This window comes from Myxine glutinosa, chromosome 1 (assembly GCF_964187855.1).
Source record: "Myxine glutinosa chromosome 1, kmMyxGlut1.1, whole genome shotgun sequence".
In the NCBI taxonomy this organism is placed as follows: Eukaryota; Metazoa; Chordata; class Myxini; order Myxiniformes; family Myxinidae; genus Myxine; species Myxine glutinosa.
The window spans coordinates 95523530-95549277 of record NC_136261.1 but is presented as its reverse complement, the minus strand read 5'-3'; the positions used below and the strand labels follow the sequence as shown (position 1 = coordinate 95549277).

At 44.9% G+C, this 25748-nt stretch overlaps 2 protein-coding genes across 11 annotated transcripts in view; one reads left to right on the top strand and one right to left on the bottom strand.

Moving 5' to 3' along the window:
* The window catches only part of IDS (iduronate 2-sulfatase), a 67720-nt gene extending 62216 nt beyond the window's left edge, over window positions 1–5504 (top strand). For 2 of the 5 annotated variants that reach the window (XM_068115294.2, XM_078774944.1), the window contains one exon: window positions 3447–5504. In XM_068115294.2, the coding sequence (XP_067971395.2) occupies window positions 3447–3797 (351 nt within the window). In that variant the 3' untranslated portion in view covers window positions 3798–5504. The remainder of the gene's footprint in view (window positions 1–3446) is intronic. The other 3 variants (XR_013622928.1, XR_013622927.1, XR_013622926.1) reach the window with 3 other exon arrangements.
* Window positions 3856–25748, bottom strand: part of LOC137426582 (uncharacterized) — a 120183-nt gene continuing 98290 nt past the window's right edge. For 5 of the 6 annotated variants that reach the window (XM_068115247.2, XM_068115239.2, XM_068115263.2 and 2 more), the window contains 2 exons: window positions 8188–8312; window positions 3856–5805 (listed from right to left, as the gene is read on the bottom strand). In XM_068115247.2, coding sequence (XP_067971348.2) covers window positions 5689–5805; window positions 8188–8312 — 242 coding nt within the window. In that variant the 3' untranslated portion in view covers window positions 3856–5688. The remainder of the gene's footprint in view (window positions 5806–8187; window positions 8313–25748) is intronic. The other variant, XR_013622925.1, reaches the window with a different exon arrangement.

Sequence of the window (25748 nt, the reverse complement as noted above, 5' to 3'; positions counted from 1 at the left end):
CTGTGTCTAAGTGTCTCTGGGAAGAGAAGCTGAATTAAATAGTGTCTAAAATGCACAGTTGTTACCAACCTACGAGTATATGGCTGTGAATGGTGAGTTATGAAAAGGGCGTGGAGGTGGAAGAGGAGAATGGAGGGCCGGAAAGTACATGGAAGGAGGACGAAGACCTCTATATAACCGTCGTAAACACATATCTCCGGCCCGCTACTCAAAAGGGAGGCCTATCTGAATACAAATACTAATGAGATGACAGTCTTGGGAAACTTTGTGCGTGCCCTGGGAAGACAGGGATGGGGGGGGGGGGGGGGGGAGGGGGAGGGGGAGGGTGTTCACAGGATTGTAACTACACACACACACACACACACACACACACACACGAACAGGATTATAAATAACCAATCTATATATGTGGGAAAATTACGCTCCAAAAACCGGGAATCAGACCCAGGTCCTCTGGAAAACCGCACCAGTGCTCTGCCATCTGAGCTATCTGGGCGACCCTGACCAAACATGCAATTTTCCCCACACATAGAATTGTCACTCTCTTTCCGTCAATGCTTCCAGGGCACGTGCTGCAAACCATAGGAGCACCAACAGCCTGAACATGAGAAGGTCTTCCTCCATTGGGGGGACAAATCCATGTCCGCTATTACAAACACCACTGGGGGCGCAGCAACGCAATTATATAAATGAATAGGATTATAAATAACAAATCGATATATGTGGGAAAAAATATACATATATACAGTATATACATGCACTGACTGTACGTGATCATACATATTATATGTGACAGATTACACATAATTATATGTGACAGTTTACACATTGTATACACACATATTGATATGTGATTATACACATATTATATGTGGTTATACATGATTATACACATATTATATGTGGTTATACATGATTATACACATATTATATGTGGTTATACATGATTATACACATATACGTGATTTTACATATAATGATATACTTTCGTGATTGTCCATGCACATGAATCGTGATTGCGCAGACGTGATCTCACACACAAACACACATACACACACACACACACACACACACACACACACACACACACACACACACACACACACACACACACACACACACACACACACACACACACACGGACTCTTTCATACCTGGTAGGTTGCCTTTCCACCTTGTGAAACCCGCATATGGAGATAACAACCAACGATGTACAACCATTTATAGATTAATACGAGTGTGGCTCACTACGCTCACCTCACCACACGTCGCTGCAGAGGCACGGGCTTATTGAAACAGAGGATAATGAATGACCTGACTGAACTTGAGTTGCTGTATTGTCATGATTTACACAAATCATAATACAAACATTTATTTTGTACAAATTTATTTGTAATATTGGTGATATTATTTATTTGTAATTTATTTGTAATCCAAAAAGATCCAAGTGGTGTAAAGCTCTAAATGGTCAAGGGTCCAAGCTGTCTAATCGGTCTGAATGGTGTAAGGGGTCTAGTCTAAATGGTGTAAGGGGTCTAAATGGTGTTAAGGTCTAAGGGCTCGAAAGGGACTTAAGGGGTGTAGTGTAAAGGCTTAAAGGGTATAAAAGGTTGGAAGGGTGAAGGGATCTCAAGGTGTCTAAATTATTGAAATGGTCTTAAAGGTAAAAGTGGTCTTCAGGATCTTGAGGGTCTTCAGGATATTGGGGTTTATTGGGTCTAAAGGGTCTATGGGTCTTACATGTCTTCAGGGTCTTTAAGGGTCTTCAGGGTCTTTTTGGGACTTTTGGGTATTTGGTATATTTTGTGTCTTTTGGGTATTTTGGGTCTTTATGGGTCTTCAGGATATTTTAGATATTCGGGGTATTTGGGTCTTTAAGGATCTTCAGCGTATTTTGGGTATTTTGAGGCTTTGGGGTCTTTTGGAACTTTGGGGTCTTTGAGGTATTTTGGGTCCTCTGGGTCTTTAAGGGTTTTTGAAGTATTTTTGGGTATTTGGGGTACTTGGGTCTTTTGAGTCTTTGGGGTCTTCTGGTTATTTTGGGTCGTCTGGGTCTTTTGCGTCTTTAAGGGTCTTTGGGGTTTTCGGGGTCTTTTGAGTCTTTGTGGTTTTTTGGGGTGTTGGTGGTCTTAAGGGTCTTGGGGGACTTAAAGGGTCTTCAGAGGCCTAAGGGTAAAGTCTAAAGGGTCTCAAGTCTAAAGGGTCGAAAGGTCTATTCCATCAATCCGTAATTAATAGACAGGAAGCAACCGGCGTTCAAACAGTGCAGTATTAATAGACATAAAATCACAGCTTCCCAGACAAACGAACGGACGGACAGACAGACGGACGGACGGCTTCATGGACCGTGTTTTTCGGTTTTATATATACTAGGGCATGCCCGTACTATATATAAGCTAGGACGTGCCCGTACGTGGGTGCCTGTTCCTTGCCAAAAAAAAAAAAAAAAAAAATTTGTGTAGGGGTGTGTGTGTGTAAACATCCTAGGGCGTGCCCGTACGTGGGTGCAAAAAAACATGCGTGCAAACAACAACAACAAAAAAAAACTTTGAAACCACGTGGCAGTAACGACCACAGAACCCCCCCCCCCCTCTATTTACATGAATGGTTTGGTCCATTCGCAACGACCACAGAACCCCCCCCTCTATTTACATGCAATGGTTTGGTCCATTCGCAACGCCAAAGCGAACGGCGAACGGCTAAATCGCCATAGCTCGGTAAGTACTTGTCCGATTAATTTCAAACCTTGAAAAGGCACATCCTCGGGTCCCCAGCAATATACCTGGCAAGTTTAAAGTATATCGGACCCGTGGTTGTCGAGAAACAGCGGTCACAGACAAACATACAAACACACATACACACATACACACATACACACATACACACATACACACAGAGATTAATGGAATTATAGATAGATATATAGATGAAAGTAAATATCATGGGCCGTGTTTTTCGGTTTTATATATATATATAGATGAAAGTAAATATTAGTAAGAAAATATTAAAATATTTAAATGTATTTTGTTATTATACAAAATGTCCTCTTATTATTCTTTTTCTTTTTGGGGGTGTATTGGACTGTTGCGAGTATCTCCGTGGGACATTTTGAATGGCGCACTTATAGAAGCATTTAATATTTTTAAAGATCGATTTTCTCAGAGTTCACCATTTAGCCACATAAAAATCCGAAAAGGAAAAATTCCTCCCAATGACCTACCTCCTTTTTTTATCATGCAACTTCAACCCTATTTTTTTTTTTTTTTTTTTGCCGAATAAACATTTGCAGAAAACTTTTTTTTCCACCTTCAGTTTTGAAAGCATGTGTTACACTTATTCCTGCAAAGCTAATGATTACATATTTTTTTGCATTTCATATAATACGATGCTTTTAAAATGGGAATTATTTGATTCTTATTTTGTTCGTGTATTATTTTTTTTTACAGAATAGTGAAAGGTTTGCCTTCAGCCAGTACCCCAGACCATCTGATCAGCCTCAGCCTAATTCCGACCAACCAGCACTCGCTGACATCCGCTTCCTCGGGTACTCGATGCGTTCGCCCAAATACCGTTACACCCAATGGGTGCCCTTCGATCCCAAGACCTGGAAATGCAACTTTTCTGCTGTGCATGCTTCTGAACTTTACCTTCTAAACTCTGACCCCGGTGAAGACCACAATGTGTTGGCAGCACATAGACCATATAACGTAAGCAAATTCACAAAAGAAACTGAAGAGATAGTCAACTGGGCGAGCATAACGTTGAGGAGAATGATTGGTGAGAGTGGTTATTATTAAACATGGTTTGCACAGCCATGGAAGATCAAATTTCCAGGAATTTCCCAGGACAAAAAAGTTGTTTTCCAGGACTTTTAATACAAATGTAACAAGTGGCATTGGAATAAAGCACAAAAATGAGAATGAAATCTTGTTACCTCTGCCACCTAAGGTGGACGCAGGTTATTTTTCACCCTTGTTTGTTTGTTTTTGTGAGCAGAATATCTCATAAAGTTATGGACGGATTCTGACAAAACTTGGTGTTGAGGTTGGATGTGTGACAAGGACAAATTAATTAGATGTTGGTGAAGATCCAGATCCGGATACTATAATTTTTCAAGTGATTCTTCACCATTGAGAGGGAGGGAGAAAAACGATATATAGCACGATATCTCAAAAAGTTGCGAACAGGATATGACAACAGTTGGTGGATGAGTTGGGTAAGTGATTAGATCTTGGTTGCAGTCTGGATGCAGATCCGGCCTGTCAGTGGGATACAAAACAACACAGCAAGAAGAGAAAGGGGAATGTGGTGATGAAACAGAAAAGGAACAAACCAACCGACATCTAAGAAAACGCAAAATTGTTACAGAGAGGGGGGAAAAAAAGACAATAACCTGTAGAAGGGGAGTGCTTTGGAATGGGGTCGCTTGGGGTACAATACATCATGAGTATGGATGGGGGATGACCTGAGGTAGTGGTGAACAGCTGCCTTGAAGCATTAGAGGGAAGAATGTGACTGAATAGACTGGAAAGTTGGTTCCACAGGTGAGAAAAAAAAGAACAAATGAGTGGAGGCAAGCCGTAAGCCTGGATTTTGGGAATTTAACAAGAGGAGGGTTACTGGTAGACCTTGTGCTGGCAGACCATGCACTGGCAGACCATGCGCTGGCAGACCATGCACTGGCAGACCATGTGCTGGCAGACCATGTGCTGGCAGACCATGCGCTGGCAGACCATGTGCTGGCAGACCATGCGCTGGCAGGCCATGTGCTGGCAGACCATGCGCTGGCAGACCATGCGCTGGCAGACCATGTGCTGGCAGACCATGTGCTGGCAGACCATGTGCTGGCAGACCATGCGCTGGCAGACCATGTGCTGGCAGACCATGCGCTGGCAGGCCATGTGCTGGCAGACCATGTGCTGGCAGACCATGCGCTGGCAGACCATGTGCTGGCAGACCATGTGCTGGCAGACCATGTGCTGGCAGAACATGCGCTGGCAGACCATGTGCTGGCAGACCATGCCCTGGCAGACCATGCGCTGGCAGACCATGTGATGGCAGACCATGTGCTGGCAGATCATGTGCTGGCAGACCATGCGCTGGCAGACCATGTGCTGGCAGACCAGGTGCTGGCCGACCATGTGCTGGCAGACCAGGTGCTGGCAGACCATGCGCTGGCAGACCATGCGCTGGCAGACCATGTGCTGGTAGACCATGTGATGGTAGACCATGGTTGTAAGCATATGCTATTCTGTCCTCTCTCTCCATATCTGCATGCTTTTCAGACTTTTGTAATTCAAAATGCTGTGTAAATTTTCTATAAAGATGTATATTTTGTACATTAAAAGTCATTGCAGGGAAAAACAAATTGAAATGCAAAACCTTGTTGTGCAACAAATTATGGGAATTTTATTACAATTATTAATAATCGCTAATTTAGTCACATCTTGAAAATATTTTTCGTTATGACATCACTATTACAGCAATAAAACATTGTTGTTGAATTCATTGTTTAAACAAGATATCTTGCTTTCTTTCCTCTCGTTTTTATACTTTCTTCCAGTTTTGGGTTTGTGATGATGAACCTCTACTTACAGATTGCCGTCGCTCACCAAGAGGAAATTAGCCAAATTAATCGGTGTGTCCAAAAATGATGTGCTTCCTGAGTTAACTCTAACAGATGATGTATCAGGTGGATGGACCTCTCTTATGCATCCAGGCTCTGGCCTTCCGTTGAGCCTCGGACTGCCAGGGAGGATTGATGGACAGGTGGTTGGGTATAAGTGCACTCTTCTTTTCATTCACCTGGATAGTGAGGGGAGAAGGTGGAGGTAGTTGCTTTTATATCTCTTATCAATCTGTTCATTACTCATTATAAATCTCGATCAATGTTCTGTTGATTTCATCCATTATAATACTTGTCTGCAGAGACGACGCAGAGCCTTCCCGATGAAAACTAGTTTTCCGGTCATTTGGATTACTTTACTTTGGTCCAGATTCTGCTTCGACCAAATAAATAAGAGGTATTTTAGTTGATTAATGACAAAGAAGAAAAGAATGAAGAACCACCTTTAGAGGCCATTTTCCCCCGCAGAGCAGGGGTTGGCCTTTTTCTGGCACCGTCGTCCTCTTTTTGAAGCAATGTTTTATGGCCGGATGCCCTTCCTGCCGCCAACCCTGTTTGTCGCCTTTTGCGACACACAGGGAATTACCAGTGAACTGGTACTCAATTTGCCGACCTCGGTAGGATGACAGGCTGAGTCAACCCCCCTGGCGTTAATTAAGCGATCGACCGGGATTCAAACCCAGAATCCTAGGATCCCAAGCCGGCACCTTAACCACTAAGCCAACACCAGGCTATTAATGACAAAACAAGACAACAGGAAAAAAAAAACTTGCCTACTAAAGCATTTCTTCTTGCACAATTGAACACAATAATTTAATCTGTTTAAGCAGAATACTTCCCCTGACAGGACGTCCTCGACTGACTCCTTAGTCTTTCCCCGGCTATTGTCTCCTCCGATTTGATAGGCGTGAACCACGCCCTGACGGCGGAATTGCATTTTACATCAATAACTCAAATTCTCATTGCCCTTGTACTGATCTTACACCTCCCCAACCCCAGGAGCATCTTTAGCTGCAACTTCCCATCTGCTCCCTCCTTTCGTTTGTCTGTGTGTCGTATCGTCCTCCAAACAGTGACGACTTCATCTACATCTCTCTCTCCCTCTCGGTCAACATGGACTAACTTTTAACCACCCAGCCCAACTCTCTCTTCCTCATATGTAGTTATTTCAATTGTCACCGTGCAACTTGGCGGGGTGTTGCTACTTCTCTCACCAGCAATGGCACTTCAGCAAAAGGACTTCTGTGACCCCATGGGACTGACTCAATCTGTGAACTCTCCAACCTGGATTTCTCCCAATGACAAATCCTCCCTTCTGGACTTGTTGATGTCAAACTTCTCCGCAAATGTCTTCTGCACTTCCACTGCTCCAATTGGTTCATTTGATCATGTGCTTGCAAGAGTCAACATATCTCTGGCTATTCTCAGAGAGCAGCCTCAGCACCGCCGAGTCTGGCAGTTCATTCATGTAGCTTTGGGAATGCAAGCAGCCATTTCACTTCAGGACTGGTCTCCCATATCTATCAGGACTGGTCTCCCATATCTACTGCCCTTTATGCTAATTCAGCCTGGGAATTCTTCCACAGAAACTTGCTCTCTCTCTCATGCACAGATTCATCCCATCTCATCTTCAACTAGAACGACACTCGGTAAAGAGCAAACCTCCACCAGACGAAACAGTTTACGTTTTGTATCCCATGAATTGGCCGGATCGAGATTCGGACCTGAACCAACATCTAATTGGATGGTTCTTGTCACCTAATCAACTCATCCACCAAGTTTGGTCATAAATCAACCACAACTTTTTGAAATATCTTGCTATATTTCATCTTTGGCCTTATCAACGAATGGTGAAGAATCACTTGTACTTTTTTTTAAATTCTCATATCCGGATCCGTATTCAGATTTTCACTAAAATCGAATAGATTTGTGCTTCTCACACACCCAACTTGTCCACAAAGTTTTGTCCAAATACGTCCATAACTTTTTGAGATATCCTGCTATGTATCAGTTTTAGCCGTATTACTCAATGGTGAAGAATTACTGAAAGAAATTCGCTGATCCGGATCCAAAATGAATCGTCACCAAAATTTAATAAATTACTCCTTGTTATACGTACAACCTGTCCACCAAGTTTCATCCCAATCCTGTCCACGATAATTGGTGTTCATTGCTCTAAATTTAGTGTACAGCGATTTTGTATTAAAATATAAAAAGAAAAAAAACCTCCAGAACAAAAGAGTTTGGAGGCAAGTATTTGAGGGTAACTCCTCAAGACAACAGGAAATGACATCAAAGAAATGGAGAATGTCCTCCTTTGTCATGGAGATACAGGCAGCCTCTGTTGCCAATTTGGGCAACATGTGACAGGTGCCTGCCTATAATATCACAAAAAGTAGGCTTTTGACTCGATATCCTGACTTATGTATAATATAAAAGGAGCTTGGCCTCGGTCAAGCAGAACGAGGTTCGCAAGTTGTGTTTCAAACGGAGACCTCTGATAAGAGTACTGTACTGCATTTCAAAATACGTGCAACTTCCGTAATCACCATGTTCCTTACCTCATTACTGGATGGACCTCTTCCTCTTTGTCTTGCCAGTATCTTCCAATCAGGTTCTTTTGGATCAGAAACTCCCACAACTCCAGGCCGACCTATCAGGTTTCCAAATCCTGGTGATACCGTTTCTGCATTACAGGTAAAGTTATACAATAGTGTTACATTCGATATTTGGATAATTTTGTCTGCATAACAAGGCTTCACCGGCAATTGTGTTAATTTTAAAATGGCAAAGAAAAATGAGTGTGGTAAACAACAGTCAATATACACCTTTATTTCAAAAAGCATAAAATATCGATCATTAAAAATAGAAATTGGTTATGGGGGGAGGGGTTTAAATGACGAGTAATATAGGTCTGTAACATGGGGTAAAAAATATATGGTTATGGGGGGAGGGGTTTAAATGACGAGTAATATCGGTCTGTGGCATGGGGTAAAAAAAATATGGTTATGGGGGGAGGGGTTTAAATGACGAGTAATATAGGTCTGTGGCATGGGGTAAAAAATATATGGTTATGGGGGGAGGGGTTTAAATGACGAGTAATATAGGTCTGTAGCATGGGGTAAAAATATATGGTTATGGGCGGAGGGGTTTAAATGACGAGTAATATGGGTCTGTGGCATGTGGTAAAAAATATATGGTTATGGGGGGGTGGGTTTAAATGACGAGTAATATAGGTCTGTGGCATGGGGTAAAAAATAAATGGTTATGGGGGGAGGGGTTTAAATGACGAGTAATATAGGTCTGTGGCATGGGGTAAAAAATATATGGTTATGGGGGGAGGGGTTTAAATGACGAGTAATATAGGTCTGTAACATGGGGTAAAAATATATGGTTATGGGGGGAGGGGTTTAAATGACGAGTAATATAGGTCTGTAGCATGGGGTAAAAATATATGGTTATGGGGGGAGGGGTTTAAATGACGAGTAATATAGGTCTGTGGCATGGGGTAAAAAATATATGGTTATGGGGGGAGGGGTTTAAATGACGAGTAATATAGGTCTGTAGCATGGGGTAAAAAATATATGGTTATGGGGGGAGGGGTTTAAATGACGAGTAATATAGGTCTGTGGCATGGGGTAAAAAATATATGGTTATGGGGGGAGGGGTTTAAATGACGAGTAATATAGGTCTGTAGCATGGGTTAAAAAAAATGGTTATGGGGGAGGGGTTTAAATTACGAGTAATATAGGTCTGTAGCATGGGGTAAAAAATATATGGTTATGGGGGGGGTGGGTTTAAATGATGAGTAATATAGGTCTGTAGCATGGGGTAAAAATATATGGTTATGGGGGGAGGGGTTTAAATGACGAGTAATATAGGTCTGTGGCATGGGGTAAAAAATATATGGTTATGGGGGGAGGGGTTTAAATGACGAGTAATATAGGTCTGTAGCATGGGGTAAAAAATATATGGTTATGGGGGGAGGGGTTTAAATGACGAGTAATATAGGTCTGTGGCATGGGGTAAAAAATATATGGTTATGGGGGGAGGGGTTTAAATGACGAGTAATATAGGTCTGTAGCATGGGTTAAAAAAAATGGTTATGGGGGAGGGGTTTAAATTACGAGTAATATAGGTCTGTAGCATGGGGTAAAAAATATATGGTTATGGGGTAAGGGATTTAAATGACGAGTAATATAGTTCTGTAGCATGGGGTAAAAATATATGGTTATGGGGGGAGGGGTTTAAATGACGAGTAATATAGGTCTGTGGCATGGGGTAAAAAATATATGGTTATGGGGGGAGGGGTTTAAATGACGAGTAATATAGGTCTGTAGCATGGGGTAAAAATATATGGTTATGGGGGGAGGGGTTTAAATGACGAGTAATATAGGTCTGTGGCATGGGGTAAAAAAATATATGGTTATGGGGGGGGTGGGTTTAAATGACGAGTAATATAGGTCTGTGGCATGTGGTAAAAAATATATGGTTATGGGGGGGGGGGGTGGGTTTAAATGACGAGTAATATAGGTCTGTAGCATGGGGTAAAAAATAAATGGTTATGGGGGGAGGGGTTTAAATGACGAGTAATATAGGTCTGTGGCATGGGGTAAAAAATATATGGTTATGGGGGGGGGGGGTGGGTTTAAATGACGAGTAATATAGGTCTGTAGCATGGGGTAAAAATATATGGTTATGGGGGGAGGGGTTTAAATGACGAGTTATATAGGTCTGTGGCATGGGGTAAAAAATATATGGTTATGGGGGGAGGGGTTTAAATGACGAGTAATATAGGTCTGTAGCATGGGGTAAAAAATATATGGTTATGGGGGGAGGGGTTTAAATGACGAGTAATATAGGTCTGTGGCATGGGGAAAAAATATATGGTTATGGGGGGGGGTGGGTTTAAATGACGAGTAATATAGGTCTGTAGCATGGGGTAAAAAATAAATGGTTATGGGGGGAGGGGTTTAAATGACGAGTTATATAGGTCTGTGGCATGGGGTAAAAAATATATGGTTATGGGGGGAGGGGTTTAAATGACGAGTAATATAGGTCTGTGGCATGGGGTAAAAAATATATGGTTATGGGGGGGGGTGGGTTTAAATGACGAGTAATATAGGTCTGTAGCATGGGGTAAAAAATAAATGGTTATGGGGGGAGGGGTTTAAATGACGAGTAATATAGGTCTGTGGCATGGGGTAAAAAATATATGGTTATGGGGGGGGGGTGGGTTTAAATGACGAGTAATATAGGTCTGTAGCATGGGGTAAAAATATATGGTTATGGGGGGAGGGGTTTAAATGACGAGTTATATAGGTCTGTGGCATGGGGTAAAAAATATATGGTTATGGGGGGAGGGGTTTAAATGACGAGTAATATAGGTCTGTAGCATGGGGTAAAAATATATGGTTATGAGGGGAGGCGTTTAAATGATGAGTAATATAGGTCTGTAGCATGGGGTAAAAATATATGGTTATGGGGGGAGGGGTTTAAATGACGAGTAATATAGGTCTGTAGCATGGGGTAAAAATATATGGTTATGGGGGGAGGGGTTTAAATGACGAGTAATATAGGTCTGTAGCATGGGGTAAAAAATATATGGTCATGGGGTAAGGGATTTAAATGACGAGTAATATAGTTCTGTAGCATGGGGTAAAAAATATATGGTTATGGGGTAAGGGGTTTAAATGACGAGTAATATAGGTCTGTGGCATGGGATAAAAAATATATGGTTATGGGGGGAGGGGTTTAAATGACGAGTAATATAGGTCTGTAGCATGGGTTTAAAAAAATGGTTATGGGGGAGGGGTTTAAATTACGAGTAATATAGGTCTGTAGCATGGGGTAAAAAATATATGGTTATGGGGTAAGGGATTTAAATGACGAGTAATATAGTTCTGTAGCATGGGGTAAAAATATATGGTTATGGGGGGAGGGGTTTAAATGACGAGTAATATAGGTCTGTGGCATGGGGTAAAAAATATATGGTTATGGGGGGAGGGGTTTAAATGACGAGTAATATAGGTCTGTAGCATGGGTTTTAAAAAATGGTTATGGGGGGAGGGCTTTAAATGACGAGTAATATAGGTCTGTAGCATGGAGTAAAAAATATATGGTTATGGGGGGAGGGGTTTAAATGACGAGTAATATAGGTCTGTGGCATGGGGTAAAAAATATATGGTTATGGGGTAAGGGATTTAAATGACGAGTAATTTTGGTCTGTAGCATGAGGTAAAAATTTATGGTTATGGGGGGAGGGGTTTAAATGACGAGTAATATAGGTCTGTGGCACGGGGGAAAAAATATATGGTTATGGGGCGGTGGGTTTAAATGACGAGTAATATAGGTCTGTGGCATGGGGTAAAAAATATATGGTTATGGGGGGGGTGGGTTTAAATGACGAGTAATATAGGTCTGTAGCATGGGGTAAAAATATATGGTTATGGGGGGATGGGTTTAAATGATGAGTAATATAGGTCTGTAGCATGGGGTAAAAATATATGGTTATGGGGGGAGGGGTTTAAATGACGAGTAATATAGGTCTGTAGCATGGGGTAAAAATATATGGTTATGGGGGGAGGGGTTTAAATGACGAGTAATATAGGTCTGTAGCATGGGGTAAAAAATATATGGTCATGGGGTAAGGGATTTAAATGACGAGTAATATAGTTCTGTAGCATGGGGTAAAAAATATATGGTTATGGGGTGAGGGGTTTAAATGACGAGTAATATAGGTCTGTGGCATGGGGTAAAAAATATATGGTTATGGGGGGAGGGGTTTAAATGACGAGTAATATAGGTCTGTAGCATGGGTTAAAAAAATGGTTATGGGGGAGGGGTTTAAATTACGAGTAATATAGGTCTGTAGCATGGGTTTTAAAAAATGGTTATGGGGGGAGGGCTTTAAATGACGAGTAATATAGGTCTGTAGCATGGAGTAAAAAATATATGGTTATGGGGGGAGGGGTTTAAATGACGAGTAATATAGGTCTGTGGCATGGGGTAAAAAATATATGGTTATGGGGTAAGGGATTTAAATGACGAGTAATATAGGTCTGTAGCATGAGGTAAAAATTTATGGTTATGGGGGGAGGGGTTTAAATGACGAGTAATATAGGTCTGTGGCACGGGGGAAAAAATATATGGTTATGGGGCGGTGGGTTTAAATGACGAGTAATATAGGTCTGTAGCATGGGGTAAAAATATATGGTTATGGGGGGATGGGTTTAAATGACGAGTAATATAGGTCTGTGGCATGGGGTAAAAAATATATGGTTATGGGGGGGGTGGGTTTAAATGATGAGTAATATAGGTCTGTGGCATGGGGTAAAAAATAAATGGTTTTGGGGGGAGGGGTTTAAATGACGAGTAATATAGGTCTGTGGCATGGGGTAAAAAATATATGGTTATGGGGGGAGGGGTTTAAATGACGAGTAATATAGGTTTGTAGCATGGGGTAAAAATATATGGTTATGGGGAGAGGGGTTTAAATGACGAGTAATATAGGTCTGTAGCATGGGGTAAATATATATGGTTATGGGGGGAGGAGTTTAAATGACGAGTAATTTCGGTCTGTGGCATGGGGTAAAAAATATATGGTTATGGGGGGGGGGTGGGTTTAAATGACGAGTAATATAGGTCTGTGGCATGGGGTAAAAAATAAATGGTTATGGGGGGAGGGGTTTAAATGACGAGTAATATAGATCTGTAGCATGGGGTAAAAATATATGGTTATGGGGGGAGGGGTTTAAATGACGAGTAATATAGGTCTGTAGCATGGGGTAAAAAATATATGGTTATGGGGGGAGGGGTTTAAATGACGAGTAATATAGGTCTGTGGCATGGGGTAAAAAATATATGGTTATGGGGGGAGGGGTTTAAATGACGAGTAATATAGGTCTGTCGCATGGGTTAAAAAAAATGGTTATGGGGGGAGGGGTTTAAATGACGAGTAATATAGGTCTGTAGCATGGGGTAAAAAATATATGGTTATGGGGTAAGGGATTTAAATGACGAGTAATATAGTTCTGTAGCATGGGGTAAAAATATATGGTTATGGGGAGAGGGGTTTAAATGACGAGTAATATAGGTCTGTGGCATGGGGTAAAAAATATATGGTTATGGGGGGAGGGGTTTAAATGACGAGTAATATAGGTCTGTAGCATGGGTTTTAAAAAATGGTTATGGGGGGAGGGGTTTAAATGACGAGTAATATAGGTCTGTAGCATGGGGTAAAAAATATGTGGTTATGGGGTAAGGGATTTAAATGACGAGTAATATAGGTCTGTAGCATGGGGTAAAAAAAAATGGTTATGGGGGGAGGGGTTTAAATGACGAGTAATATAGTTCTGCAGCATGGGGTAAAAAAATATGGTTATGGGGGGAGGGGTTTAAATGACGAGTAATATAGGTCTGCAGCATGGGGTAAAAAATAAATGGTTATGGGGGGAGGGGTTTAAATGACGAGTAATATAGGTCTGCAGCATGGGGTAAAAAATAAATGGTTATGGGGGGAGGGGTTTAAATGACGAGTAATATAGGTCTGAAGCATGGGGTAAAAAATAAATGGTTATGGGGTGAGGGGTTTAAATGACGAGTAATATAGGTCTGCAGCATGGGGTAAAAAATAAATGGTTATGGGGGGAGGGGTTTAAATGACGAGTAATATAGGTCTGCAGCATGGGGTAAAAAATAAATGGTTATGGGGGGAGGGGTTTAAATGACGAGTAATATAGGTCTGAAGCATGGGGTAAAAAATAAATGGTTATGGGGTGAGGGGTTTAAATGACGAGTAATATAGGTCTGCAGCATGGGCTAAAAAATAAATGGTTATGGGGGGAGGGGTTTAAATGACGAGTAATATAGGTCTGCAGCATGGGGTAAAAAATAAATGGTTATGGGGGGAGGGGGTTAAATGACGAGTAATATAGGTCTGCAGCATGGGGTAAAAAATAAATGGTTATGGGGGGAGGGGTTTAAATGACGAGTAATATAGGTCTGCAGCATGGGGTAAAAAATAAATGGTTATGGGGGGGGGGGGTTTAAATGACGCGTAATATAGGTCTGCAGCATGGGGTAAAAAATAAATGGTTATGGGGGGAGGGGTTTAAATGACGAGTAATATAGGTCTGCAGCATGGGGTAAAAAATAAATGGTTATGGGGGGAGGGGTTTAAATGACGAGTAATATAGGTCTGCAGCATGGGGTAAAAAATAAATGGTTATGGGGGGAGGGGTTTAAATGACGAGTAATATAGGTCTGCAGCATGAAGTAAAAAATAAATGGTTATGGGGGGAGGGGTTTAAATGACGAGTAATATAGGTCTGCAGCATGGGGTAAAAAATAAATGGTTATGGGGGGAGGGGTTTAAATGACGAGTAATATAGGTCTGCAGCATGGGGTAAAAAATAAATGGTTATGGGGGGAGGGGTTTAAATGACGAGTAATATAGGTCTGCAGCATGGGGTAAAAAAAATGGTTATGGGGGGAGGGGTTTAAATGACGAGTAATATAGGTCTGTAGCATGGGGTAAAAAAAATGGTTATGGGGGGAGGGGTTTAAATGACGAGTAATATAGGTCTGCAGCATGGGGTAAAAAATAAATGGTTATGGGGGGAGGGGGTTAAATGACGAGTAATATAGGTCTGCAGCATGGGGTAAAAAATAAATGGTTATGGGGGGAGGGGTTTAAATGACGAGTAATATAGGTCTGCAGCATGGGGTAAAAAATATATGGCCTAGCTTTCGAGCAACTGGGGCTGGAATATTTGTGATCATACCATATGCTGACATAGCTAAAACTGACTGACCTCGGAAAACATGTGATGCCAAGCTGAATAGTGATGTCAATTTGCATATGCCGCCATTTTTCAACATGGCCGCCATTTCCAAGTCCAATTCTCTTAAATCGCTATAGCCAGGAGGATGATTTTGGTGCCTCCCGTTATGTTTTCAGGGAATACAATAAAACTATTCACACAATGTTAAATACAACTGACTCTAGTTCATTGAGAACTCCCAAACTACTCGGAGTCCGGTTCACTGTCTGACTTGCTGTCATAATTCGCTGCATATGTCACAATCATCTGATGCATCAATTGGACAAACTGCTTGGCAAGTACACAGTGCCATGCAGAGTTGTTCATTCTTGAGATAAGTGCACTGAAGTTCGTTCAGCAATAGCACACAACATCATTCAACGGCTCTGGGGTAGCAGCAACCTGGTTCACCAACTTTGGTAGATGTCCCTTCTGGGTGTCTTCTTGCAACCAATCTCAGTGGAATGCGAGAACTCCAGCATGCTGACACCAACCTCTGGCCATGTCCGCAGCTGACTGTTTAAGGTGTAAACTGAAGCTGTCTTCTGCTGGAGGTAGATTATTCACAGGTACATCAAGACTCACATGTGAGAGAATCCAACAACTAGCTTGACGAAGGTACTTGGAGACGTGACTGAAGTTGCCTGTGTCATTAGGTAACTTGTAATGTCAGAATCCATCTTGTGTTCATCATTGTGTCATCAAAACATTTTTTATTGGTAAGCTAACCTCTTGTTTTGTATAAGTGGATCAGTCCATGCCCTCAGTTCCTCAGGAGATATTTTGGCACGGGAATGGTATTCACCATCCACCTTGCATACCCTTGACATCCTTTGCACAATTCCAACTACTTGGCAAGCAACGTCGTCTTCAGTGACATCATCAAAGTTTATCCCAGTGTCCTCCTCTTCACCCGCTACCTCAGTCACCTGCAGACCTCACCCACAGAAATTTTCCCCGAGCAAACAAGGTCCGACATTCCTGGTTGGGGATGAATGATAACTCTGTCTATTCACTAGCAAGCTGACTTTTGAACCTTTTGCTCTGATAACTTCAGGGTTTTCCACCCCATTCTCTTCAATCAGTTGTTGAAATCTTATTTTGAGTGTGGTGAGCAAGAACATAACTTCTGTAAATAACTTCTTTAAATCCTTTTGTTGCAAAACAATAGTGTGCACTGTGGTCACAACCGGTGACAAAATCCGGTAATGGGTCGATTGGGAAACGCCAAAGGACTCTTAAAATAGGAACAGCGTGATTGGGAAACGCATTTAATGCACAATTTTAAAAAATAGCTTCACTCCTCTTATCCATGTCATCCTCCACATGGATACATCAGAACGAGCTGATTTGTCACAGGGTCACGGATTACTTAACCCCAATATGGGCCCATTTCTTTTTTAAAGTAATTTGCGTGACGTAACACTTGATTATCGTGCGTTCTGACCGGCTTGATTGAATCTTACTGTAGTGAAATCGTATTCGTACTGAACCCGGGGTGATGCTCGCTGCTCGTTGTCACCGCTGTCACCGCTAGAGGCGTGACTATAAGACCCGCTGCTGCGACGGTGCTCCGAGACTTCTCCCTTGTGACATGTTACATCGGTAGCCTCGCTAATCGGTAGCATCGGTAGCCTATACGCATGTATAGAATATCTAGCTTGCTTGCATTGAATGATATGACTGGACCCATGAGATGTCGCATCATATACTTATTGTGTATTTCTACTTTACAGGAATAATGTGATGATCTAAATGCAATTAAACCAACCATTGGACTAAAGTTGTGTGGACCTGATTGGTTTTCCACAACACTTAATTGCATTTAAGATCCATGGCTGGCAACAAGACGCTTACGGTGTCCATCTTCAGCGCCGATCCGCAAGCCGCGGATGGAGGCTTGCAGCTGAAGCACTGGCTCCGTCAACTGCAGAATCTTTTTGATGAGCCTGAGACTGCACCGACGGCTGCCGCGAAGCTAGCCACTCTCCACGCAAAAATCGACTACCGGGTGTACAACGCTATCGCTCAATGCGCGACGTACGACCTCTCCATCGCCGAGCTTAAACGGCTTTACATAAAGGAGAAAAGCCCGGTGTACGCACGCTATTTGTTGCAAACACGACGTCAGCAACCCAACGAAGCAATGGACCACTATGCCCAGGAGCTCCGGCAGCTTTTGCTGGACAGCGTCAGGGAGCCACGGACTCCCGCGCAGGCTCAGGATGATCGTCTTTTAGATGCCTTCATTGCTGGGGTCTCCTCCCAGGAACTAAGGCTCAAACTCTTGGAGAAGACCGACCTGACCTTCGCTACGGCACTCGAGCAAGCGACAGTTTACACCGAAGCGTGGATGCAATCGCACACCTACGACCGCACGCGCCTTTTGGCGGGCACCACACGACACGCCCGGCCGGAGAGTGCCACCGCCGAGGACGCGGATCCGCTCGCTGAACTCCGGGATGCTCCGGAGGATGACCCAGCCCTAACGGCTGCCGTTATGACCAGCAGACCCAAGGCCTTGCGCGGGGCCGCATGCTTTTTCTGTGGAGGGCCTCGTCATGCCCGAGTCGTGTGTCCGGCACGTGACGCTATATGCCATTTGTGCTCGCTAAAGGGACATTACGCAAAAGTGTGCAGGAAAACGGCACGCGGCTCGCGGAACATTGACTCGCGCAGCCGCGGTCGCGCGGGCGCGGCGACCTTGAATGGGCTAATAGCGGAGCCCGCAAGCCAAGCCCGACACCCGGCGCCTTACCCGACTTCGAAGGGGAGGGCCCCTCTCTGCGGCCCCCTGGGCGCTCAGACGTCCTTGGCGGGCGTCACCGGACAGCCACCACCGTCTCATTCTCCATCGGGCACAAAGGCCGTGTCCTTGGCCAAACTCCGGGCCACGCAAGGGGCTTTGAAACTACGCCAAGCCCCTCGTACTCCTCGAGTCGTCCACGAGCTAACAGCGGCCCCCGCCCCGACAAAAGAGTTAAGGCAGCTTTCAAATACTACGGAGGCCTTTCGTCAAAGCGACCAAAAATGTCAAAAGGCGATTTCGAATACTACGGAAGCCTTTTGTCAAAGCGACCAAAAATGTCAAAAGGCGATTTCGAATACTACGGAAGCCTTTTGTCAAAGCGGCCAAAAATGTCAAAAGGCGATTTCGGATACTACGGAAGCCTTTTTCTGCCAGAAGTGTCAAAAGGCGATGTCAAATACTACGGAGGCCTTTTCTCGTCAGAATTGTCGGATTTTGAATCGCGAAACACCGGAATGCTGGGGAAAGCCCTCTGGTGACGATAATGGATTCCCCATGGTCAACGCAGACTCCGGCCACGACCGCAAAACTGCTGCTTGTGTAGGATCCACCCGCGAGGCTGGTCCGATCCATTCGGGGGGCTCAGTCCCGCTCCCAGCAGCCTCGTCTGGCCTGGCTCAAGCCCTTATTCCCCTTATGGTTGAGGGCCATTGTGTTCGGGCCTTGGTGGATACAGGATCTACGGATAGTTTTATCGACCAGCGACTTGTGCTCAGGCATGGATGGCGGATCTGGCGGTCTACGAGACGGATCTTCATGGCTTCCCAGGGACTTCGGCTCAGCACGAAGGGGGAATGCCGATTGAAACTCGTGCTAAAGGGACGGGTTTTCCCTGATGTACACCTTATGGTTTTACCCGCATTATGTGCTGATATTCTGTTAGGACACGATTTTCTTAAGCTGCATGGACGTCTGGTAATGGAGTTTGGTGGGCCTGACACTCTTGTTGTGGGGGCGGACGACGCGCTAGCGGTGTGCGCCCTAGCGCAAATGGACGTCCAGCCGCTTTCGCTGTTCCCCAATCTAACCTCCGACTGCACCCCTGTCGCGGTAAAATCACGACGCTACTCTCGCGCGGACATGCAATTCATTGCGGACGAAACGGCTCAGCTCTTGAAAGACGGCATCATAGAACCTAGTAGGTCGCCGTGGCGCGCCCAGGTCTTGGTGGTGCGCAGCGAGGCCCATCGCAAACGCATGGTAATCGACTATTCCCAAACGATTAACCGCTTTACACAGCTGGATGCCTACCCCCTTCCGGGGATGGACGCGCTAGTGCAACAGGTGTCCCAGTATTCGGTCTATAGCACTCTCGATCTCCGTAGTGCGTACCACCAGATCCCTATCTCTAGGGCGGATCGTATCTATACCGCTTTCGAGTCGGGGCAGCGGTTGTACCAATTTACGCGATTGCCTTTTGGGGTAACGAACGGGGTCGCTTGTTTCCAGAGGGCCATGGATGACCTCGTTGCGCGGGAGCACTTAACCGATGTTTTCGTCTACCTCGATAACCTTACGGTTTGTGGATATGACCAAGGGCACCATGATGCTAATCTGAAGCGCTTCCTTGAGGTCGCGCAGCGATATCACTTAACTATGAACGAGGATAAGTGCCGTTACTCCCTACGCACGATAGATCTTCTGGGGTACACCGTGACCCATGGCTCTGTCTCTCCGGATAAGGAGCGTCTGCGACCTTTGCTCGACATGGCCCCTCCCTGCGATCGGGCGTCCCTGAAGCGCGCCCTTGGGCTGTTCGCCCATTACTCCAAATGGGTGCAAAGTTTCTCCGCGAAACTTCGCCCCCTTGTGGCCTGCGACACCTTTCCCCTGAGTTCGGCCGCATTGACGGCCTTTGAAGGCCTTAAGACTGACATCGCCCGAGCCGCCGTGGCGACCATCGACGAGAGCGGCTCGTTCGTCCTCGAAAGTGACGCCTCGGATCAGGCCATCGCGGCGACCCTCTCCCAAGGGGGGCGTCCCGTGGCTTTCTTCTCACGGACTCTTACCACCGCTGAGCGGAGGCACTCGTCCGTTGAAAAGGAAGCGTATGCGATCGTCGAGTCTATTCGGCGATGGCGCCCGTACCTACTCGGGCGGAGCTTCCAAATCATCACGGACCAGCAAAGCGTTGCGTTCATGTACGACACCTTACACGCCCAGCGCATTAAGAACGAGAAAATCACTCGCTGGCGTATCGAACTCGCCGACTTCTGTTACACCATCAAATATCGCCCGGGGAAGGATAACCAGGCCGCCGATGCCTTATCACGCCCGGCTACATGTGCTGGTATGACCTCTTTGGAGGGCCTACGGGTGCTGCATGCCACTGCGGGCCATCCCGGCGTAACGCGTTTCGCTCATTTCGTGCGGAGTGGGAATCTCCCTTACTCGATTGACGATATCCGCCGTATCTGTCGCGACTACGCTATCTGCGCGGAAATCAAACCGCGTTTCTATAACCCTCCCATGGGGACTCTGGTGAAGGCAACACGCCCGTGGGAACGCTTGGCGATGGATTTCAAGGGCCCATTGCCGGTGTCGAGCGGCTCTCGCTATCTGCTCACTATCGTTGATGAGTACTCGCGATTCCCCTTTGCTTATACGTGCGCGGACATGACTGCTGCCACGGTGATGCGATGCTTACAGAACTTGTTCTCAATGTTCGGTTACCCGGCCTATGTCCATACCGACCGGGGTGCGGTCTTCTTGTCTCAGGAGGTGCGCAGCTATCTGCTCCAAAATAACATTGCGTCTAGTTACACCACGCCGTACAGACCCCAGGCTAATGGGCAGATCGAACGCTTCAACGGGATTATCTGGAGGGCCGTCATGCTCCACCTCCGGACCCTCGGCCGGGGCCTCGATAAATGGGCTTGGTCGCTACCTGCGGCGTTGAACTCGATCAGGGCTCTCCTGAGTACGGCAACCAACCAAACTCCCCACGAGCGACTTTTCCACCACCCCAGGAGCTCGGGGTGTATACGGTCTTTGCCCAGTTGGCTCGCTGGGCCCGGGCCGGCCTACCTGAAACGGGCGGTTCGCGCGAGCAAGTACGACCCCCTAGTGGACAAAGTGCAGATTCTCCAGGCTAATCCTGAGCATGCTCGTGTGATGACGTCTGATGGCCGTGAGACTACTGTCTCCGTTCGTCACCTTGCCCCTTGCGGGGTCGACGACCTTAGTAGGGAATCGGACGAACCGATCGAACCCATCTATGAGACTATGGCCTCTCCCGACGCTCCCATCGCCGACAGTCCACCGACCCTCCCCTCTTCGAGACTACCCGGGCCCGACGACTTGGAGTTACCCCCTTCGTCACCCGACCCTGTTGGCGCCTCTGACGCCGGGGACACAGGGATACGTGATGCCGTACCCGGGGAATTTCGGACGCGTGCTGGCAGAGAAATTCGCCGCCCGGCCCGATACGGTTGGGTCGACTGATACTCCGCACCCTAGTCGCGCTGACGCTCACTCGCTTTTAGCCACGCGGCCGTATAATTCTGACAGGGGGAGAATGTAGTGAAATCGTATTCGTACTGAACCCGGGGTGATGCTCGCTGCTCGTTGTCACCACTGTCACCGCTAGAGGCGTGACTATAAGACCCGCTGCTGCGACGGTGCTCCGAGACTTCTCCCTTGTGACATGTTACATCGGTAGCCTCGCTAATGGTACGCATGTATAGAATATCTAGCTTGCTTGCATTGAATGATATGACTGGACCCATGAGATGTCGCATCATATACTTATTGTGTATTTCTACTTTACAGGAATAATGTGATGATCTAAATGCAATTAAACCAACCATTGGACTAAAGTTGTGTGGACCTGATTGGTTTTCCACAACACTTACTATTATTCGACATATAATTAGATTTTTCAGGTTCCCTCATTGTGAATAACACTCGACACAAACAAAACCAATCAAAATCTGATGCAACAAACCGGTGCAGTGTATAATCAGTAGAGGCCGACAGGCCGAGAGTGTTAGACCAATCAGAAAACCAAGATGGCAGCTATATCATTTTGTCCTGATGTGAAGAGGCAGCTGTCCAACCAATGCGTACACATTGTAAAGCAATAAGGAAACATGCTTTGTTCATAGGTGCATAATTTTTAATATTTTTTTTGACAGATGCGTTTACAGTTTTTTACTTAAATTTTCATTGAGGTTTTCATTTCACAGCTTACAGTTATATAACTGTAAGCTTACAGTCACAAGGCTTTCATCCGCAGCTCAATGGAACACTGCTCTCCACTCTGGGCTGGTGCTCCTGCCTCACACCGAGCTCGTCTTCACGTTGTTGAAACCAAAGCTTTCAGAATCATTGGAATCTCTCGCGATGAAGCTAACTCCAAGTGCCTCTCACTCACTCACCGCAGGCAGGTTGGTGGTCTTTCTGTCTTCTACCGACTCCTCTCTGGCCTTGCCCCCCCCCCCCCCCCCAGCTCTCTCTGGGCTCTGTCCCCCAAATATTCCTAAAGGTCGCACAAGGTCTGCCTGCAACCCTCTTTTGGTTAAACTGCCAAAATCAAGACTCTCTGCTCACCTTCACTCCTTCATTCCTCTTTTCTCCCGCCTCTGGAACAAACTCCCTCACTCTCTTCAATCCCACTCCACCCTCCAGGTCTTTAAAACAGCTGTTCACCACCATCTCTTATCTTCCCCCATCCAAAACCTTGATCTTTTCTACCCCCGCTAATTTCACCCCAATTCCACTTTTTTGAAATACCAACTTCTGTTCTGGAAGTCCTTGGTGTCCTTGTGTTTTAAACTTCTCCCACCCGCCCCCCCCCCCGCCCCCCTTCCCACGCCTCCTTCCCCCAAGCCCTCTCCCTCCCACACATCTCCCTGCTCTCAAATGTTATGTTTGTGTGCTTCTCCTTCTCTCCCCATCTTGTCTTCCGCTCCCTCTTTTTATATATGTTGTTTGTCTGGTTGATTTGTTTGTGAAATAAATGTTAGCTCTTTCACGAGCCTCGATTCAGTATACAAAAAAAAATATATATATATATAAATTACAATTTTCAAATGCTAGATATCGACTGAAATCTGTAATATCAACAGATATACAGTAGAGCGATAATTGGGAGAAAGAGAATAGAGCAGGGAAATATAATAAAATAGTTGGACAGAATAGGGATAGACCAAGAAGGATCACTGGAATGGCTAAGAAAAGGTCAGCTCAATTGGGACGGACAACGAATCATAACACATGTCCAAGATCAAGCATTCCAACAACGGATTTTAAAATATGGTGGGACCGAGTCAATCGGACAAGTGCAGATTACCTCCTATTAGGAAGTAGGAAACTCGTGTCTGAAAAACTGTACACACAAGGGCAAAACAAAGTATGTAGAGTAATCCACTGTCACATCTGAAAAAAACTTCAATATGTCATTCCCAGAACACTCATGGAAACATGAACCAAAACCGATCGTTGAAAACGAGGATGTGATGCTCACGTATGACCTGATGATCCCATCGAGCATGAACATGGATAACAAAGCACTGCGACCAGGTATAGAACTTTGGTGCACAAAATAACAAGAAGGCATTGCTAATTGAGGTTACAGTACCCAGTGATTTTGATCTAAATAATTTGGAAATCAAGAAAAGAATAAAGTCCAAAGATATTGGAAGCCGAAGAGCGCAAAATTCTACCAGTGATAGTTGGAGCAATGGGAATGATAAAAAGAACCTTCAGGAGATCTTTAAAAACATTCCTGGGAAGTTTATAACAACAAACTGTAGTTGGAGGCTGTCCGGGGTTCGGCGACTATCCTGAAGAGGCCTAGGAACAAAACTCGAGAACAACACAACTTTACAACTTAGTCCTTCACCGTAATGGAGGTGCATACACAAACACACACACACACACACACACACACACCATTGCCAGTACTGCGTGCAGACAGCAGTTGTATTGTAACTATAGATTCCAGCAATTCGTTTTAGTAACGGTATCGAGTAGCTCCTCAAACAAAGCCGAGGTGCAGCACAACAGTCCGTAACTAGAAACCGCTTTTTGTATCATCATATGAAACATTTACACAAAAAGCTCGAACGTTTTTCCAAGGTGAGCATCTCATGCCAATAGGTTGTAGTGAAAGTTATTTTACCATCAAGCGATGTACTGTATATAGTAAGTTGGATTTGGAGAAAACCTTTACATGTTTGGTGTTTTGGACCCTTTTAAATTAGCTGAATCAAAAAGACATAATGATAGAAGAACCACCTTTAGAGGCCATTTATCCCCGCAGAGCAGGGGTTGGCCTTTTTTGGGCACCATGGTCCCCTTTTTGAAGCAATGTTTTACGGCCGGATGCCCTTCCTGCCACCAACCCTGTTAGTCACGACTTGCGACACACAGGGAATTACCAGTGAACTGGTACTCAATTTGCCGACCTCGGAAGGATGACAGGCTGAGTCAACCCCCCTGGTGTTAATTCAGCGATCGACCGGGATTCGAACCCAGGATCCTAGGATCCCAAGCCGGCACCCTAACCGCTAAATGACATAACACCAAAAAGACGTAATGATAGGCCCAAATATATTTATAAAAAGACCAATCATTATAAATGTAGTGTCTCTCCATAACATTTATACAGACTTTAATATTTGAGGAATATTAATTAAACAGTAGAGAGGGGATTGATGTTGAGTGTTACTAATACTTAAGAGATGGCGTCACCAGGTGGTCGAATGATTGTACGTCATCAGTGATCTGTTATCCATAAGTGCAAAACGACAAAAATAATATAGTTTTCGATATATAAAGTCTGCCTCACACCTAGCACCGTTTGATGTCATGGAAACCAAGGCCTTCAAGCTCATTGGACTCTCCCACGATGAAGCTGGGCCTATGGGCCTATCACTTTGGGCCATCGGCAACAGGTCGGTGGTCTCCCTGTCTTCTTCCATCTCCTTTCCGGTCTTGCACCCTCTGCCCTCTTTGTGCTTTGTCACCCTCTACCCTCTACCCCCTCCACCCTCAAGTATCTGCAGGGCACACGCGGTCCACCAGCAACCCCCTTCTGGTGAAACTCCCAAAATCCAGGACCACTCTTCACCTCCACTCTTTCGTTCCACTTTTTCCTGCCTCTGGAACAAACTTCCACATTCTCTTCAATGTCATTCTTCCCTTAGGGTCTTCAAGTCAGCTGTTCACCCCCACCTCAGATCATCCTCCATCCAAGACTATGATCTTTATTCACCCGTTAACCCATCCAAATTGTGCTTCTGTATCCATCTTGTTCACCCCTGTATTCTCTCCTACCTCTCAATCCACTGTTGTCCATCTCCCTTTATTTTGTCCGTCGGCCCTTCTATTCGCATTTCCCCCTTCTCTTTCTGCTGTTGTCCACAGGGGAATTAACATAATCCCTACAACTACTTATCACAAAGCCATCCTTGTATGACCACAAATATACTCTTAATCCGAACAAACCGCCTAAACAGAACTTATTACATCGAGATTCCCTATC